General features: G+C 34.5%; 1 protein-coding gene across 1 annotated transcript; it reads right to left on the bottom strand.

The window, feature by feature from the left end:
• Positions 1-1084: 1084 nt before the first annotated feature.
• On the bottom strand, positions 1085-15909 carry LOC143257938 (cuticlin-4-like). The gene is made up of 10 exons (XM_076517009.1): positions 15688-15909; positions 15205-15269; positions 13373-13442; positions 12805-12986; positions 9687-9902; positions 8063-8189; positions 7249-7330; positions 5747-5909; positions 4924-5083; positions 1085-2750 (listed from the first exon to the last, which is right to left on the bottom strand). Exons 2-10 carry the CDS (start codon positions 15253-15255, stop codon positions 2560-2562), a joined length of 1242 nt encoding a protein of 413 aa, XP_076373124.1. The 5' UTR covers positions 15256-15269; positions 15688-15909; the 3' UTR covers positions 1085-2559.
• Between the last annotated feature and the right edge of the window lie 1788 nt (positions 15910-17697).

The following is a 17697-nucleotide window of genomic DNA, read 5'->3' as shown; positions in this document are numbered from 1 at the left end:
CGCGGTTTGTATACATACCAAACTTTTCTAAACGTTTACCAAGTTATTTACACACAGCCCTTTTACCCTAACAGAGACTTTAGTCATCTGTTTGTGTTCTTAGACTTTATTTGTGCTTATTGTGAGAGTTATTTACAAGTCACACTAAGTCGTTATCGAACAAACATTCTTAGTATATAATAGTATAGGTTGATTTTTTTTCTTTTAACTTGAATGGCATCTTATGTCAGGAAGAATAAAAAAAATCAAACGAAGTTGACCTTAGCCGTTACTAAACGAACTTTAGTTATGACAAATATATATGTGTTTAATCATGTTATTAGATTTTCATTCAAGTAGCCCTAAATACCGATTCTGTTATTTTTTGTCTTAATAGCAAACTTCAAATGATAAAGGTGCACAAATAATAACTTGTTTTTTTAAAGATTTACTTTTGCATCTCGACTGAATATGGAGAGAAAGTTAAATTTACTCTTGAGTTCACACTAAGCATAAGTGATTAAATATTTACGTTACTCTTAAGTATGTATTTGTGTCTGTGTGTATGCAAACATGACAATGACAAAAGTTAAAAAAGTATTAAGAATCTTTCTTTCAGTGACATCTCATTAGGATAAGATAATTATTATGCCTGATGCTGTTAATTATTATTTACATTCACAGTTATTAAGCATGCATGCTGATTATGATTTTAAGTTACGGTAAATGTGTTTAATAAGTTCTTCCAACTTTCTGGGTGACTACTTGTTTAATTTGATGTTATAATGATGTTTTTATTTCGTGCCTGTTTTTTAGCCGCGGCATAACGGCTCACAGAGTGATTCTGGGTTATTGTTTTTTATAAGTACAAACTTTTAGCTCATAGATCCATCTCTCGAACGATCTGAGGTCTAATTACAGCCGTGGTTATTAAGAATTCTCTCTTGTTTCTCTACAACTCTTTTTCAAGAAGAAGACAGCAGTATAATTGAATGATATACAAATTTATTATACGAGCACATTTCTTCAAGCTTGCCAACAATTCTGTTAATTCAGAGTTTTGTCGAAACTGCTGGTAGTCAGAGCAAAGACAGCCCATTTGTAGTTTTGTGATTAACAATAAACAGTAGTTTCGTTTATTTTTCTATGTTTCTAAATACACAACACGTAAATGAATTAATTTGGCACTTTACGTGAATTGAATTATCCGGAGTTTGTTAAATCAGTTTGATATTGATTGTTCGACGTAATTTAAACTATAATTAACTAGATTCATGTATAACATGAGAATTGTGATGGAAGTAAAAAATTGTTTCTCTTTTAAGGCAAGTTTAAATTATTTTTCAGTTATGAATGGTATCAGTAACCAATGAAAACTTAGGAACCTGTTGTGTTGAAAACAAACTAATTTCCAACATACCCGGAATGGGCACTAACCCTTTACATGACACAGCTTTGAATATAACGTGTAGTTGAAGTCATTATTAATAGCAGAACACTGCACATATATGGTATGTATGTGCTAATACTTGTACATAAACGTAGGATTACGGACGTGCTAATCTGAATCAGCTACAACATTAGATAGCTAAGCAATGTGACATTAGTGTTTTATCATCAGAACAAATCTTAATAGTTACTGGAATTTACTTCGGGAGAATGTACAGATTTTACAAACCATAGAAGATGATAGATTTTTATTACTAAGAAGATACGAATGATAGGATCCACGTGACAGTAACAAAAATTATCGTAATATCTTATATACACTCGTTATGATAGAAACTTCTGAATTATATTTTTCAAACATCATTATATACCAAGCTGAAACACCATTTCTGTACACCTAAAACCCTAAATATCGACTCACTGACCTCGTGACATTGGTAAAAGGTCTCAAAAGGTCAGTAGCCTCACTTCTTTAGTACTTTACACTTTATTTATTTATTCATTCGATATTGTCCTCAAAACTCAACTTCTGCATTTCATTCATTTCAACTAGTTAGTTTATCAGCATAACCACCACAGATGCACTCTAATTTGTGGTCTTTAACACAACAACTGGTTCAAGTTTGTTAAAATAACCACCACAGATACACTCTAACTTATGATCTTTTACACAACAACTGGTTAGAGGTTATCAGGATAACCACCACAGATACACTCTAACTTGTGATCTTTAACACAAGAACTGGTTCAAATTTATTAAAATTAAGATTAACTTACTATTTTGTTTAAGTTTTTAAAAAATTAAACAAGAGAAATGAAGCACGATAAATTCTGGACATATGTTTTAATCTCAAAACATCCTCTACTGGTACGTTTTGAAAAGATGCTTTAAATTAATGGTTGATTAATACATTATTTTTTGACATTTGATCGGTACAAAAATATTTTAAAAAATGCAACACTGATGTAGACATTTTAACTGTCAAAATCACCCTCTAAGCTATGTAAAACAATGCAAGAAGAAAAAATACAATAACATCAGAAGGAACAAAATAACATTCACTACTGTAATCCAGACCGTGCCTTTAAACAACAAAACAAGGACAACTAAACATCAATCAAAATAATTTTCTATAAGTTAACGACGCGACCGTAGGCTAGTCCAACTTGTAGACGTACTTTTTTTTGTAGCTCTTGAGCCCGCACGCACGTGCAAATACTAATGATCACAGCTATGACTAAGACGACCAATGTGATAGACACTGTAACGATCATTTTTGTAGGGGTCAGACAGACCTGGTCAATGTTGCTGTGGACAGACACTAAGAGAGAAAGGAAGTAAAACAAATCTTTTATTGCTAAACATCACGTAAACAAAGTTTTGATACTTGAATTTATTTAGATAAAAAACAATTTTATTAAATAACTACCGGCGGCTCGGCGTGGGCAAATGGTTAAGGCGCTCGTAATCGGAGGGTCGTAGGTTCGAATCTCTCTCACACCAAAGATACCCCCCTTTAAGCTGTGGGTGCGTTGTAATGCGACGGTAAGTCCCACTATTCATTGATACAAGAGTAGCCCAAGAGTTAGCAGTAGGTGGTGATGACAAGCTGCTTTCCCTTTAGTCTTAAACTGCTAAATTAAGGACGATTAGCGCAGATAGCCCTCGTCTTGGTTTGCGCAAAAAATAAACTAAATAACTTGTGCTGAGACCAAATAAAGATAAAAAATAATAAATAGTTAGTTGAGCACTCGTTTAATTTTTAGAATCTTAATTAATAGTGTACATTCTGAATAAAATTATATGTATATTTTTCGAAAAATCTAGCTTATATGAATGAACACTAACTTAGGAGTATGTATGTTTACATGGAATATTAAGGTTAGTGTCTAAACTAACGCCATCGCTCGTTGGACAGTCACATTCTAACTTTGCGCAAGTCTGACTAGTGGCTAGTGTGTCAAACTGTGGCTACCTGGTTTGCGCCATGTTATCGACAAAAATTAATCTATGTATATATATAATAGTACTGTTTATTGTATGTCCATGAAACTACTTCGCACGGTGTAGACCTTATACACAAGTATGTATAAGGGAAGTAACTTTTCATGTTCTAAGATTACATTTCATTAATCATGAATTTTCATAACTTACATCCAGGAGCACTCGGGTAGTTAGTCGGATACTCCAGCTAGTTAATTAATAAAATCGATCCTGGCACTTTAGAGCTGTGGGTGAGTTATAAGAGTGACCGTCAAATCCCACATAAGTTGCAAGTGAATGGTGTTTACAAGCTGCTTTACCTCTAGTCTATCACGACAAAATTAAAAATGGCTCTTCGCAGGTAGCTTTTTGTCTAGCTTTGCACGAATATCGTTAAACAATCAAATATACAAGTAGTTTGCAAAGCTACTCGACAGGCTTAACGTGCCTTGCAAAGGTTTTCGCCTCCTTTGTTGCTGTCCGATTTTGCACTCACGAAACTTTCAAATGGGACTTTGTTCGTAGAATCTACACAATCTACTCCAAACTGAAAATGCTAAAAAAACTTTGATATTAACTAAGTAAGTTAGATGTTCAAAGAAAAATAAAATATTCTCAGTTGCGTAAGTATTCTGTCCCTTTGTTATGGCAGTCATAAATCAGTACAGATGCAAAAGATTAGTTTGAAAACTCACAATACTAGTGTAATGATCTATATCTGTGTGCAATCAATGTTTTAAGTTGACTTCAGAGAAACACATCTGTTCTAGCCACAACTCACATAGTGATACAACAAACCAACCATGAAGACCAAGGAGGTTTCCAAACAAGTCAGGGATAAATTGGTAGAAAAACACAGATCAGGAGAAGTTTACATGAAATTTTCAAAGTCACTGATTACTCCTTTGAATGAATGTACTTCATACCACCCAGTCACTACCCAAATCAAGCCGCAGTTCCAAACCAATCAGCTGATCAAGCAAAAACAACTCGTCAGAGATACCGCTGTGAAGCTATCTGCGTAAGTCGTCCCTAATTTAGCAGGGTAAGTCTAGAGGAAAGGTAGATAGTCATCACCACCTACCGTCAATTTTTGGGCTACTCTTTTACCAACGAATAATGGAATTGTCCGTAACATTATAACGCCCCCACGGCTGAATGGACGAGCATATTTGTTGTGACGAGGATTCGAACCCGCGACCTCCAGATTCCAGTTGAGCACGTGGGATGTTTAATACGTATTTCGTAAGTTTATATACATAACGAACATGCAGTTTGTAAGCGAATATGCAGGAAGTAGTGAACATCTCTATGATTTTCATTAAAACAAAAGCAAATCATTTCTGAATTAATTTGTTAGATGCATTAAAAATAGGCTTGCGTTTTATTATACATCAATATAAATCAGTTAAGTGTGTATACTTATTGATTTATCCGCGTATTTTGTTTTTCGAATTTGTCTTTTTTTGTCTTTTTTGCATACTGTTCAAAGTAATCAAAAACATAACTACCAAGTTCGGAAGATTGCCGCTTGAGGGACGTTCCAATTTCCACAGCTGGAGCTTTAACTTCAACAGAATTGAATACAACCTCTCCAGGGAAAGAATGAAATATTTGACCACTAACTGATCGCTCTGCTCGCTTTTGTCCAGTCCGGGTCTTACATGGAAACTGTAGTTAATGAGGGACAATACACTTAATTACTAGGAGTTTGGTTTCCACTCTGTAACATAAATTCAAAAATGGTTATTAGATGCGAACGATAGTTTGCTTTAAAACTCTTGAAATGGAACTAACAACACAAAAAAATGTGTTACGTTTACATAAAACAACATGCAGCAAAATTAAAAGAAATAATGCATTATAACCTTATAAAACCCACTATTTAAACACCCAAAAGTAAAATTTTATGAAAACGAGAGGTGACTTAAGACTTTATATAGGCATAATTAAAATTAAATAATTAAAATCTGAAAAATGAACAAAAATAAAAAAAAGTTTTATACCTCTCGCGTTAAGAAGTTATTTTAGTGATCTGGTACTGATATTTGGGGAACATATATACCATTACCAGAAGTAACGTGACTGTGCGGATATACACCATTACCAGAAGCAAAGTGACTATAAGAGGATACTTATTACCAAAGCGGACTGTTTCCCGCTGGGACAATGGTAAATCTTCGGATTTACAACTCTAAAATCAGGGGTTCGATTCCCTTCGGTGGATTCAGCACATAGCCCCCTGTGGCTTTGCTACAAGAAAAATGCACCCACCTAACTGGATTATTACAATAATTAAATACTCAAGAAAGTAACAGAAAAAAAATCACTCACCAAAGGACAAGAGTCGTTGCATATCAGAACGTTGCATTCAAGGTGAAGACTATCACGGTCAGGAAATTTGAAGGCCATGAATGTAGCGTACACCATCTTTAGTCCCGTTTTTTGATTGAATTTCACTTTCAAGTCTGGAAGTATGCTTGGATCAACCGAACAGCTGTTGAAAACAATATTTAAAAGTCACAGAAATAAGGAAATGTGCGATTAGAATTACTGGGAAGTTGTCATTGAGTTCTCTGTCGTGTCATGTCGAACATACGGAAGTCATATTTCGAAACGAATAACTGGCTGAGTTTGTCTTTCACAAACAAATAAAAACAAGGATTTTTATTGCTAATTAGTAGGGTAAAGAGTTATTATTCTAGTTCCTGTTTTGTTACCCTATTAGCTTGTTGTACTTAATCAATATTTTAATTTTGTCACAGAAACGTATTAGTCCTAACAGCCAAGTTTCAAAGACATTGCTTGAATGCGACCAATCCGAAAAGATGTATCATGTTCTGCTGAAATTATATGCAGTTCATTGTATTTATTTATTCAACTTACCAAGCCATATGTAAACCGAGGAAAGCACTGATTTAAATCAAATCCTAGTGCCAACTTAGAGCACGTTTAGTAATTATATCAATATTTTAGAAATTAAATTTCACATTGAAATGAATTCGGTATTTACCGTTATTATTGCAAAAAATAATGTAAAGAATGCGTGGATTCCAAGTAACATGTCTTATACTTTACGTTAACATTTGATATCACAACATAAAGCGTTAACTTATTTACTCAGGTAGTGGTAGTTCTCTTTGAAGCCTGCAATATTATGTTTACAAAATGAATTGTGCTTTGCATTCAACTATAAACATTAAAAATATAATTGAATTGACCATAGAATTACATTCAGATATTATATCTAAAAACGTTGTAATTAGGCTAAAAAACTGTATATTCATCTTCCGTTAACTAAACGTATAGATTATTTATAATTGTTAAGCTATTTTGGTAAACAAATGACAGCTGCTGTTAGGCTAAAAACTGGATATTCGTTTTCCGTTAACTAAACGTATAGTTCATTTATAATTGCTAAACTATTTTGGTAAACAAATGACGGCTGCTGTTAGGCTAAAAACTGGATATTCGTTTTCCATTAACTAAACGTATAGTTCGTTTATAATTGTTAGGCTATTTTGGTAAACAAATGACGCCTGCTGTTAGACTAAAAACTGGATATTCGTTTTCCGTTAATTAAACGTATAGATCATTTATAATTGTTAGGCTATTTTGGTAAACAAATGACGCCTGCTGTTAGACTAAAAACTGGATATTCGTTTTCCGTTAATTAAACGTATAGATCATTTATAATCTGGAAACCAGATGATGTCGATGATTATCAACGAGTCATCAAATTTATTTGAGGATAATCAGGTGGAATTTATAATTTATCAGAGAATACTGATAAATGACTGATATTTTAAGGACCAATCATAATTGCTCTCACCTACCCATTTTCGTCTATCAACGCTTGTTGTAATTCTTTGGCACCATCATGTGCTATGCAGTTGGTTACTTTCGTCACAGTACCAGCTAGAAAGTAAGGTAAGGAAGTTATATTTTCTTTAATATACAATTCTTCGTTTCTTTCTTTTTTTTCTTGTACAAACAGACAAAAAACAATTGATAATGATTAGATATCAGAAATAAATCATCAAACTGTGATAAAGTGTAAAATCAGCACGTTTTAATTTTCAGTACCTCTAACTTGATAATATTCGAAATTTTGAAGTAACCAAAATTTCGTGCCAAGCTACACGAGGGCTATCTGCGCTAACCGTCCCTAATTTAGCAATGTAAGACTACAGGTGAGGCAGCTAGTCTCACTATCTACTGCCAACTCTTGGGCTACTCTTTTACCAAAGAATAGTGGGATTGACCGTCACATTATAACGCCCACACGACTGAAAGGGCGAGCATGTTTGGTGTGACGGGGATTCGAACGCCCGACCCTCAGATCAGAAGCCAAATGCCCTACCCACCTAGCCATGGCCGGGCCTAACAAAAGGTTAAAATAGTAAATAAATTATAAGATGCCCTCAATTTCTTAACACGATAATCAAAGTGAAACAGTTATTAAAAAAAAACAAAAAAAAAACCAACAGCAGAACCTTTTAAAACGAACTCATGATAGAGCAACATTTTAACAGATGTCTGGGAAAGACAAACGTATTGGTTTTTCCAAAAGCATCATATAAAAACAAACAAAAAACAGTGCTTTCTTTGGAAGAGAGCAAAAAACATGATACAAAACTAGGATCGTACGTTTTTCTCTAATTTGGATTAACATGGTAACTTCTTCTCCTACATTGACAAACTCGGTTATTGGCTGAATGTCAGGAATCCTGCCCTTAAAGATGTCCATCCAACAATTCAAATCCTGGGAGGAGTTCTAATACAAGATAAATGTAGACGCTGATTTTATCGTCCATGATATTAAAAATCAAACAAGAAATAATACATTATTTTCAGCAACATGAAAGGTTCAAGCTATAAAAACACTAAATTATTGCTTCCTGATAATAATTCGACTACAATGCATATTTCCTAATTTATTTGGTTGTCATGGAGAGAAACGGAGTTCTGTATATATGTAAGTTTAGATAATGTATAAGTTCTGTATGTGTAACATCAGATGGAATCTAGCCCCATCGTTCGTTTGTTCTGGACATTCGTGCAAAGCTGCACAAGGCCTATCTGCGCTAGCTTTCCTTTATTTTGAACTGATAGATGAGAAGGAAGATAGTTAATTAATATCACCCACCACCGACACTTTGGTTATGTTAATTGAATACTGGATTTATTACAATTACTTTTATAACTATTCAAAGTGCAGTGTTTTTTTTTCTTGTGGTAACGGGACGCGAACCATTGATTCTGGAATTTACAATTCACCACATTAATCATTAGTTCACACACGGCCCACGATAGTTCGGATTTTTGAGTCAGGCGAAAACATATAGACAGATGCACAAAAATAAGTTAGTATTGTAATTGATTCGAGTAATTACCGCTAGAATTCTTGTGTATTTGAAATACAATGTGAATAATTTTAGTAAGATCTTTACAGTGAATGTTGTGACAGGTAAAAATATAAACTTGCACAATATTATGTGCCCCTCTCCCACCAATGACTAAGTGGATAGCTCATTGTGTGGCTCTAAGCTTAACAACCAACTGATATGTCGACGCCATTGATATTGAAGGATATGTATATAATGGGGAATTATCAACAGGCTCGGCTGTAATTAGATCTCAAATCGGTCTAGAGATGGAACTATGAGCTGAAAGGTTGTACTTGAAAAACAACAATTTAGATATGAGCTTTTATGCTCTGGTTAAAAACGAGGTGATTTCAGGATTAATGTATTGTTTTATTAAGTCAATTATTCTGATATTAAGAGTTTAAATAAAAAAAAACCAACAAAATGTCTTTTATGCTTTTAGAGCAAGATTTACATATTTTTAAAGCAGTAGTATTTCATGTTTTATTTTAGTAATACTGTCAATATATTTGTAAATACTATAAATTTAATGCCAAAATGTTGATTTTCATAACGTTTTTAGCATAATTCTAAATTTTTAATTAGTGAAAGTGTCCTAATTTAGAAATGTTTGTAATAAAAATGACCTGTTTTCAAAATGTTTGTTATAAAAGTGTTCTGATTTAGAAATGTTTGTATTAAACATTTGAGTTCTGTAGTAATGACAAACTTAAATAAACTTAAAAGATTAGCAGTATAGAAACAAGTTGGGTATTTTGTTGTTCTTTTACAGCACAAATCTACATAACATGTCACAAGTGCTGTGCTTTCTAAGTCTCAATATTACAGCTGAGCCACTGGAGCTAGAACAATAAATAAATCATGGAAAACAATACTGGTCTTACTTTTAAAGTCGGTATTGCAGATATGGACGGAGACTTTATTCCTCCAGGCCTGTGCAATTCACGACCTACGTGAGGATTTGTGTTGGAGGTTCCCATGGTTCCAACTACGGTTATCTCTCTTGGTGAGCACTGGACTCGGACTTGCTCGTCAATGGCTTGTTGGACATTCTTGTCGAATTGAACGTAAAGGAGTACCTCGTACGATAGAGAACCATCCTATTCAGAAATATAAAAACGTATTAATACACACACAATAATGTATCGTGTAGCCAAAACAACCTACAGAACACACTGTGTGTTACTAACAGGAGTGAAAGTCTAAATATTTTCCATTTTACGTAACTCAAACTGTGATAATCCGAATTATCACATATTTTCAACAGACGTGTTCTATTGGGCTCTTACCTCACATACAAAATTTCAAGGTTATACATTAAGAAATACCTGAGATTTAACATCTCCAATTTTCATCGAGTTTCTTTCTTCTCCACTTTCCTCTTTGCACCAAAGGTAAAGAAACTTTATTTGATAGAAAAAAACGTACTTAACTTTCATGGATCTTTTTAAAATCTGGTACATCGATAAATCTTTACAATCTACAATTAGGAGTCTCATTTGGTATAAGTATAGGCCATAAGTGCAACTTTATTTTACAAATGCCGTTCAAATTTAACAACTTTTTTTAGCATACCTACTCAAAACATCACGTGAGCTAAAGGTCTAACTTGTTTTACTATGCATATTTTCTTTTATCCAGAATAATGCCCAGAATTGAACTAAAAATACGACCTGATTAACTAATGAATGAACATTTGCTATAATATTCGTATCAATGCTATAAATGTAACTATCGCTTTGGTCGCCAATTTTGATTTCATTCCTTTAACTCACGCGCTGAATCTTTTTTAGGCAACACTATTTTTTTTTTCACACGTAAGGTGTTTTTAATTAGATTAAGTTAAACTAGCAAAAGAACCAGAACCAGGCACGGAATTTATTAGCTGATTTTACCTGAAAGGCAAGATGGCTGGCATGTTCGTAATTCGCTGATAAATTTTGAATAACTCATAAAAAGAAGAAAATTTATAAAGTATTGTAGTTTAGAATCCCTTGGGATCGTAACCCAGAAGACTAAAAGTTTCACAGTGGTCAGAGCTAAGGAAGATAGAATATTTTTGTTACAAATTGTTTGTTTGTTTGTTTTTTTTAAATTTCGCACAAAGCTACTCGAGGGCTATCTGTGCTAGTCGTCCCTAATTTAGCAGTGTAAGACTACAGGGAAGGCAGCTAGTCATCACAACCCACCGCCAACTCTTGGGCTACTCTTTTACCAACGAATAGTGGGATTGACCGTCACTTTATAACGCCCCCACGGCTGAAAGAGCGAGCATGTTTGGTGCGACAGGAATTCGAACCCGCGACCCTCAGATTACGAGTCGCACGGTTTAACACGCTTGGCCATGCCGGGTCTCTTTTGTTACGAACAAACACACACAGAGTCGTAAGTAACCCCTTCATGAGTATGAAGCTTTGATGAAACATTGAAATAAAGCTGCATAGAGAAACGTGCTTCATAGATTTCAGAGATATTCACCAGTTAACTTGTAAGAACAAAATCCCAAATTTCAAGTTTCACTACGTATTTGTAGCTGTTGCATTGAGTATGAGAACGCGTGTAATTAGTTTCAGCTTTGTATAATCACTTTTACAATTTAGGGTTAGTGCACTTTTTTTACTAAGATGGAGGCTATCTGAGCTAGGCGTCCGTAATTTTGAAATGACAGACCACAGCTTGTTAACACTACTCACCAACAACTCGTGGCCTACTCTATTCGAAGAGGAATATGACTGTCACTTTTATAACACATCCACATCCCCAAAGTGTGGTGTACACTTTTTTTTCTTTTGGTGATTATAGCAGAAATATAGTAGAAAGTGTTTGGTACTGAAACTGGGGTTACGAAACGCTACGTTTCCCTTCTTTCACAGCAGTTAAGCTCAACGTCTACGATGATAAAATTGTGTTTAAATACTCGCAGTAGGCAGCGAACACATAAACTACTTAGTGGCTTTGCGCTCATCAACAACTAAACTGAAATTCTAAATTATCAAGAAAACAAAGGAAAACCGGAAATCTTAAGTTAATTAAACACAAGTTAAAAAACAAAAAAACAAAAAAATAAACGTGGCTTCAGAGATGATCAACATTTGAGTTACAAAGTCGAAGAAATGTCATTATACTTTTACAGAATTATCAAGGAAAAAATAAATAGAACAGATAAATAATGTTCAGATTTAGAAGAATAAATCTTAATAACCATATGTAAATAAAGTAAACTGTAAAGGATTCAAACAAAAATATAAATGATATTAATGTATTATGTTTAACCCAGAAGTTCACTCTTCGCTCGGCTCTATGTTCAAGGTATATTTCTGCAAGGAATGGAAAGCAACCATTTTTTCCATCTTTGTGAAGACTTGACAAGCCCACCCCCTACATTGGCTCAACGGCATGTCTGCGGTTTGGTTTGAATTTCGCGCAAAGATACACGAGGGCTATCTGCGTTAGCCGCCCCTAATTTAGCAGTGTAAAACTAGAGGAAAGGCAGCTAGTTATCACCACTCACCACCAACTCTTGGGCTACTCTTTTATCAACGAATAGTGGGATTAACCGTCACATAATAACACTCCCACGGCTGAAAGGGCGAGCATGTTTGGTGTGATGGGGATTGAACCAGCGAGCCTTGGATTGCGAGTCGAGTGCTTTAACCACCTGGCCATGCCGGGAATGTCTGCGGACTTACTAGAAATCGGTTTTCGATGCTCTTGGTGGACAGTGCACAGATAGCCCGTGGTGCAGTTTTCTCTTTAACTAGAAGCAGACTTGACAAAACAAACTTAAATTGCAAGTTAAAGAACTACTTGTCTTACAGTTTAGAAGATAAAATAGTGAAAAGTAAAACAAAAAAAAATTTAAATCGGCTTCAACTGGTCTGCCTTTCACGAAGTCCGAAGTAATAGCAAAAGAAACGTTAAAATAAAGCAAAAGATTTGTATTTAAAATACGTGTACGTGTACGTGTAAGCTGAAGTAACAATGAAACATATTTTACAATACCTCTTCTTTGATCAGTTTTGTTCCGCACTCGTTTACGTCTATGATAAGCTGGACTTCTCTGGAATTATTACCTTCGGCGCGACACTCCAGGGGATAGCCTCGAGCATACACAGCTCCACGAAATAAATCCTTCAACACAACTGCTGCCATTATAGCTTGGCGAGTGCAGGCAGTGTGAACAGCTGCAAAAAAAAAAAAAAAAAAAGTATGTATTTTTTCACTTTTTAATTTATTTTTTGGGTTCAAAGTTCTACAAAGTATGAATAGCTTTAGACATTTCAGTACGCCTGCGCAGTTTAATATACAGTTATCGTCAGTTGATGAAAGTACATTTCTATAGCTAATCGTCGTGTTAGTAAAAATTACAGTAGTATTAAAACTTGCGATACCAGCTAGCGCTTATACAGTTATAAACATAAAATGAAAAATGTATGTTCTAAGAAGTTACAAAAATGTGTAAAATAGAGTTAAGGGGAAAATATCAAACTATAAACAGTGTACACGGACAAGAGAAAAATAAAGAAGAACAAAAGAAAAAAACACGAGAGTTATAAAACTATATACTTACATATAAACTTATTTGGAGACGTCCTAGAGTGGGATTTTGGGGGCACGTGAAAACTGTTGAGGACTCTTCCCTATAGATGAACATCCACAAGTTACTCAACACCTATACTACAATTATTCGAAAGTATGACAAGCAATTTCTGAGCGTTTTCTACAAGTATCGGATTATCTAATGCCAGAACGAAATAACAAAACTGAAACCTGTAGTGCACTGTAATTACTGAAGAAAACAAACAAATGAGCAAACAGAAACATTTACTAAATTACATCTAGGTCGTTACTATGGGCGTTTTTTAAGGTACATAGAATATATGTATTTCATATAATATAGTTTTGCTTTGTTAGACGTATGGACAGGCAGCTTTTATCACCTCAATACATTTCTTGAACAAGATTTGGAGCCAGTATTTTACTTAATCAAGTAATTTTAGTTTCAGTCTAATTAATTTTATTACTTGGGTTAGTTTGTTTTTTACTGAGCAAAGCCACAGTGGAGCATCTATTGTTCTCCCCCCTTCCCTGCAGAAAATTATTCCTGATTTTAGCGTTGTAAGTCCTTAGACTTACCGCTGTCCCACCGAGGAACTTATGATCTCGACACAACATTACTTAAAACGACTGGAATGGTTAAAAGCCAGTAATTAAAATTCTGCCTTAGGCAATTTATACGCTAGTGTTTGTCTCTTCGATGAGTAGACTTCAGACGCATTTGTCAGTCTATCTTTTTAACACACACACACTGTTGCTCTCACACGGGGTTATATTCTGAAAAGCACGTCGTAAGTACAAAAATAAAAGTAATAACATGAGGCTACGGATATGCATTGATTTTTCATATATATATATATATATTAGACTGAGCCTTACACAAAGAGAAATACTTTATATTTTTATACATATATATCTATACATATATTAGATTAAGCCTTACACAAAGAGAAATACTTTATATTTGTATACATAAATATCTATACATATATTAGATTAAGCCTTACACAAAGAGAAATACTTTAAATTTTTTATACATATATATCTATACATATATTAGATTAAGTGTTACGCAACAAACTAAATAAAGTATTGTGTATTTCTAATTGCACGTTAAGCATTTCAACCGCCCCCTATGGGCACAACGGTATGCCAACGGACTTACATCGCTAGAAATCGGGTTTCAATTCCCATGGTGGGCAGAGCACATATAACCCATCGTGTAGCTTTGTGCTTAACTTCAATCAAATAGACAATAACTCGGCATGGCCAGGTGGTTAAGCCACTCGACTCGTAATCTGAGGGTCGAGGGTTCGAATCCCCGACACACCAAACATGCTCGTCTTTTGAGCTGTGGGGCCATTATAATGTTACAGTCAATCCCACTATTCGTTGATAAAAGGGTAGCTTAAGAGTTGGCGGTAGGTGGTGATGACTAGCTGCCTTCCCTCTAGTCTTACATTGTTAAATTAGGAACGGCTATAGCAGATAGCTCTCGTGTAGCTTTGCGCGAAATTTCAAAAAATAAACAAACAAAAAATAGAAAAGCAGTTCAACCACGCATGAGGAAATTGAAAACTGTCTACTGACGCCTCGTAGCGTTCGTTCGGAATCTATACGATCGTGATGCTGAGGAAAGCTAAACAGGTGAAGTCATCGCTTTCTATTTTCGAAAACAAAACAACAACAACAAAAAAACCCAATAGCAACAATATAAAAAAAAACGTGTCTGGGGGAATAATATGTTAGATCAAAGAGTTTTAAGAGATCTTAATATATGCTACACAGCTAGCCACAGTTAATTCAAAATACAACATTCACATCAATTAAACCAAAGAAAATTACCTGCTGTAATGACACAACAGCAACAATCACCACAACAACAGTCAGTTTCATCTGTGGGCTTTGAGCTAAAAAATATTAATTTTTTTTTAATAATGAAAGGTCAAAAGAAAATGTTTACAATAACGTATATACATGCGAGTGAAATTTGTTTCCAGAATTGAGGTTCGAGGGTCCCAATTATCAAGCTACTTTATTCTAATGTACTACGTACATGAACAGAGTGATATTTGTATAGAACATAAATTCATTTTAGTCCTTATTTATTACTTGAAACTTAAGTTATTTGCAACATTTCATCTTCAAAATATTTTCATTCACTCCTTATTAAAAAAACAACAAACAACAATAACAACGGATTACTTGTAAATGTTACTTTTATTAGGTCAAGTTGATTAATTTTCGAACTACTTTTTAATAAAATAAATCAAATATAATCAAAGTAATTAGTTAATGTTTCACAAAATAAAACTGAAACCATCTTACCTTGTACTAGTTAAAGTCGTACATATAACAAAGACTATGAAACGTCACGTATGCTCAGTTCTACTCGTAGCAACAATGACCAGACTATATCTCATGCAGTCTTGACGCCTTCCGTTGAACAAGCTGTTTGCCAAGGTTTACTGAGTTCAGAACGGGTTGAATGTTTCCACATTCGAGTTCACCAGAAACGATTAAGCCCGCTGTATCCGTTAAAGAAGAGAAGTAAAAAATTATCTTGAACAAATGTACTGACTAGACATAGTCTCTATTTGTGACGTCAGCTTATTCATGTGCTTCATAGGAGTTCTTCACACCTTTTACCACTTCCGTATTTCCTGCGATAAGTTCACGCTCGAGTCTTAAACAGTTATTCTACAAGAACGATTTTAAGCAAAATTTTTCTTGACATTGATACTTTACGAGGGGAGGGAAGAAAAAAATTCGCTTGGCCGTCACCTGGATTGCGTCACGTGACTTCTCTGGCACAACCAGTTCCATAAGGAAACGATCTCCGTCTCTAGGTAACGGGCTTGCCTCTGTAGCCTTGACCCCGGACTCTCGTTTTCAGCTTTCATCATGCAATTTGCCGCTTTTTTATTTCATTTTTTACAGTGCTACCTCAAAAACATCAACACAGAACAATGACCCTAAGTGACTATGCATCTCTGAATTTCATAACAATAAGCATGACAATTTGTCTGTTAAATATGTGTAACATTATCTGTTTTCTTCAGGAGCATTCAGCCATTTAAAATTTATACACAAATAAATAGTAGAATTAAACAACTATTAAATAGCGACCTCTGAGAGTAGAACTAATTCAATTTGTGCCCGCTTCACTTGAATTATGTTTAAACTTGTACATTCTTGTTGAACTGTATACTCCCGTGAAGATTGTTGCTGTTGTTGTTTTGAATTAAGCACAAAGCTACACAATGGGTTATCGGTGCTCTGCACATCACGGGTATCGAAACCCGGATTTTAGCGTTGTAAGTCCGCAGACATACCGCTGAGCCACAGAAGAAGGCTCCCGTAAAGAAGAAGAAAAAAAATCCGATAAGAATAATAAATTATGCAAAAGCCAAAGACATGCTATCTCACTTCCCTCCGTCTTTCGTTTACCTTATTTTGATCCTAATGTAAATGACCCTAATTAAATGCTTTCGACCTTTTAATAATTAAAGTCATATTGTAACAGCCAATTTTAATTAAGTTTTATTGATTGAAGGAAGGTAAGTTTTGTTGGTCAACAGTTAATTAATTTGCCATTTTTACTCTAGAATCTACCTTATTAGGGCGAGCTTAGAATCACCAACATTATCGCACAATTCATTCCAGTTCACTAAGCCAGATATCAGTGTAACTTGGTGTAACCAAGTGTGCTGCTGTAGATCGTTTGTAACTTCTTTAACAAACAGTTTCAAATATCATCATCTCGTCACTATTTCGACATACTTTGTTTGCAGTTTTTATTATGACGCAATTATTATATCGTGAAACAAGTGCGAAATTACTAAAGTCAAACAGTTCTTACAACGAATCCATGTTTCAAGTTGATCATAAAATTTCTGGAGAGGAGACTGTTTTTCACTTTTTTAAAAAAAATATATATCACAGCTGAGATGCTTCATCTAGCTAACAGTCATACCCGTCCTACGGACTATAATTTACCAGTAAAAATCAGTTATAAAATATGGGCATAGAAGAAACGACACACAAACAAAAAAGTTATTTTTTTAATATTTTCTATCATCTTTAATATCTCATCTCAAATGTATGCCATAATAAGGTGATTATGTTGTGCATTTCGCAATTAGCCATTTCGGTTCGTCTGTCCGTGGCTCAACGGTAAGTCTGAAGACCTATAACTCTAACAGACTTGTTTCAATACCCGTGATGGGCACAACACAGATATCTCATTTGTAGATTTGTGTTTCATAACAAGACAAATTATTGCCTGTTGTTTTGTGACGAACGAAAGCTCTTGTGAACATTAAGCCTAAAAAAGTG

Source organism: Tachypleus tridentatus, chromosome 7, assembly GCF_004210375.1.
Source record: "Tachypleus tridentatus isolate NWPU-2018 chromosome 7, ASM421037v1, whole genome shotgun sequence".
In the NCBI taxonomy this organism is placed as follows: Eukaryota; Metazoa; Arthropoda; class Merostomata; order Xiphosura; family Limulidae; genus Tachypleus; species Tachypleus tridentatus.
Note: the sequence above shows the minus strand (reverse complement) of the source record. Positions and strands in the feature narration are given on the sequence as shown.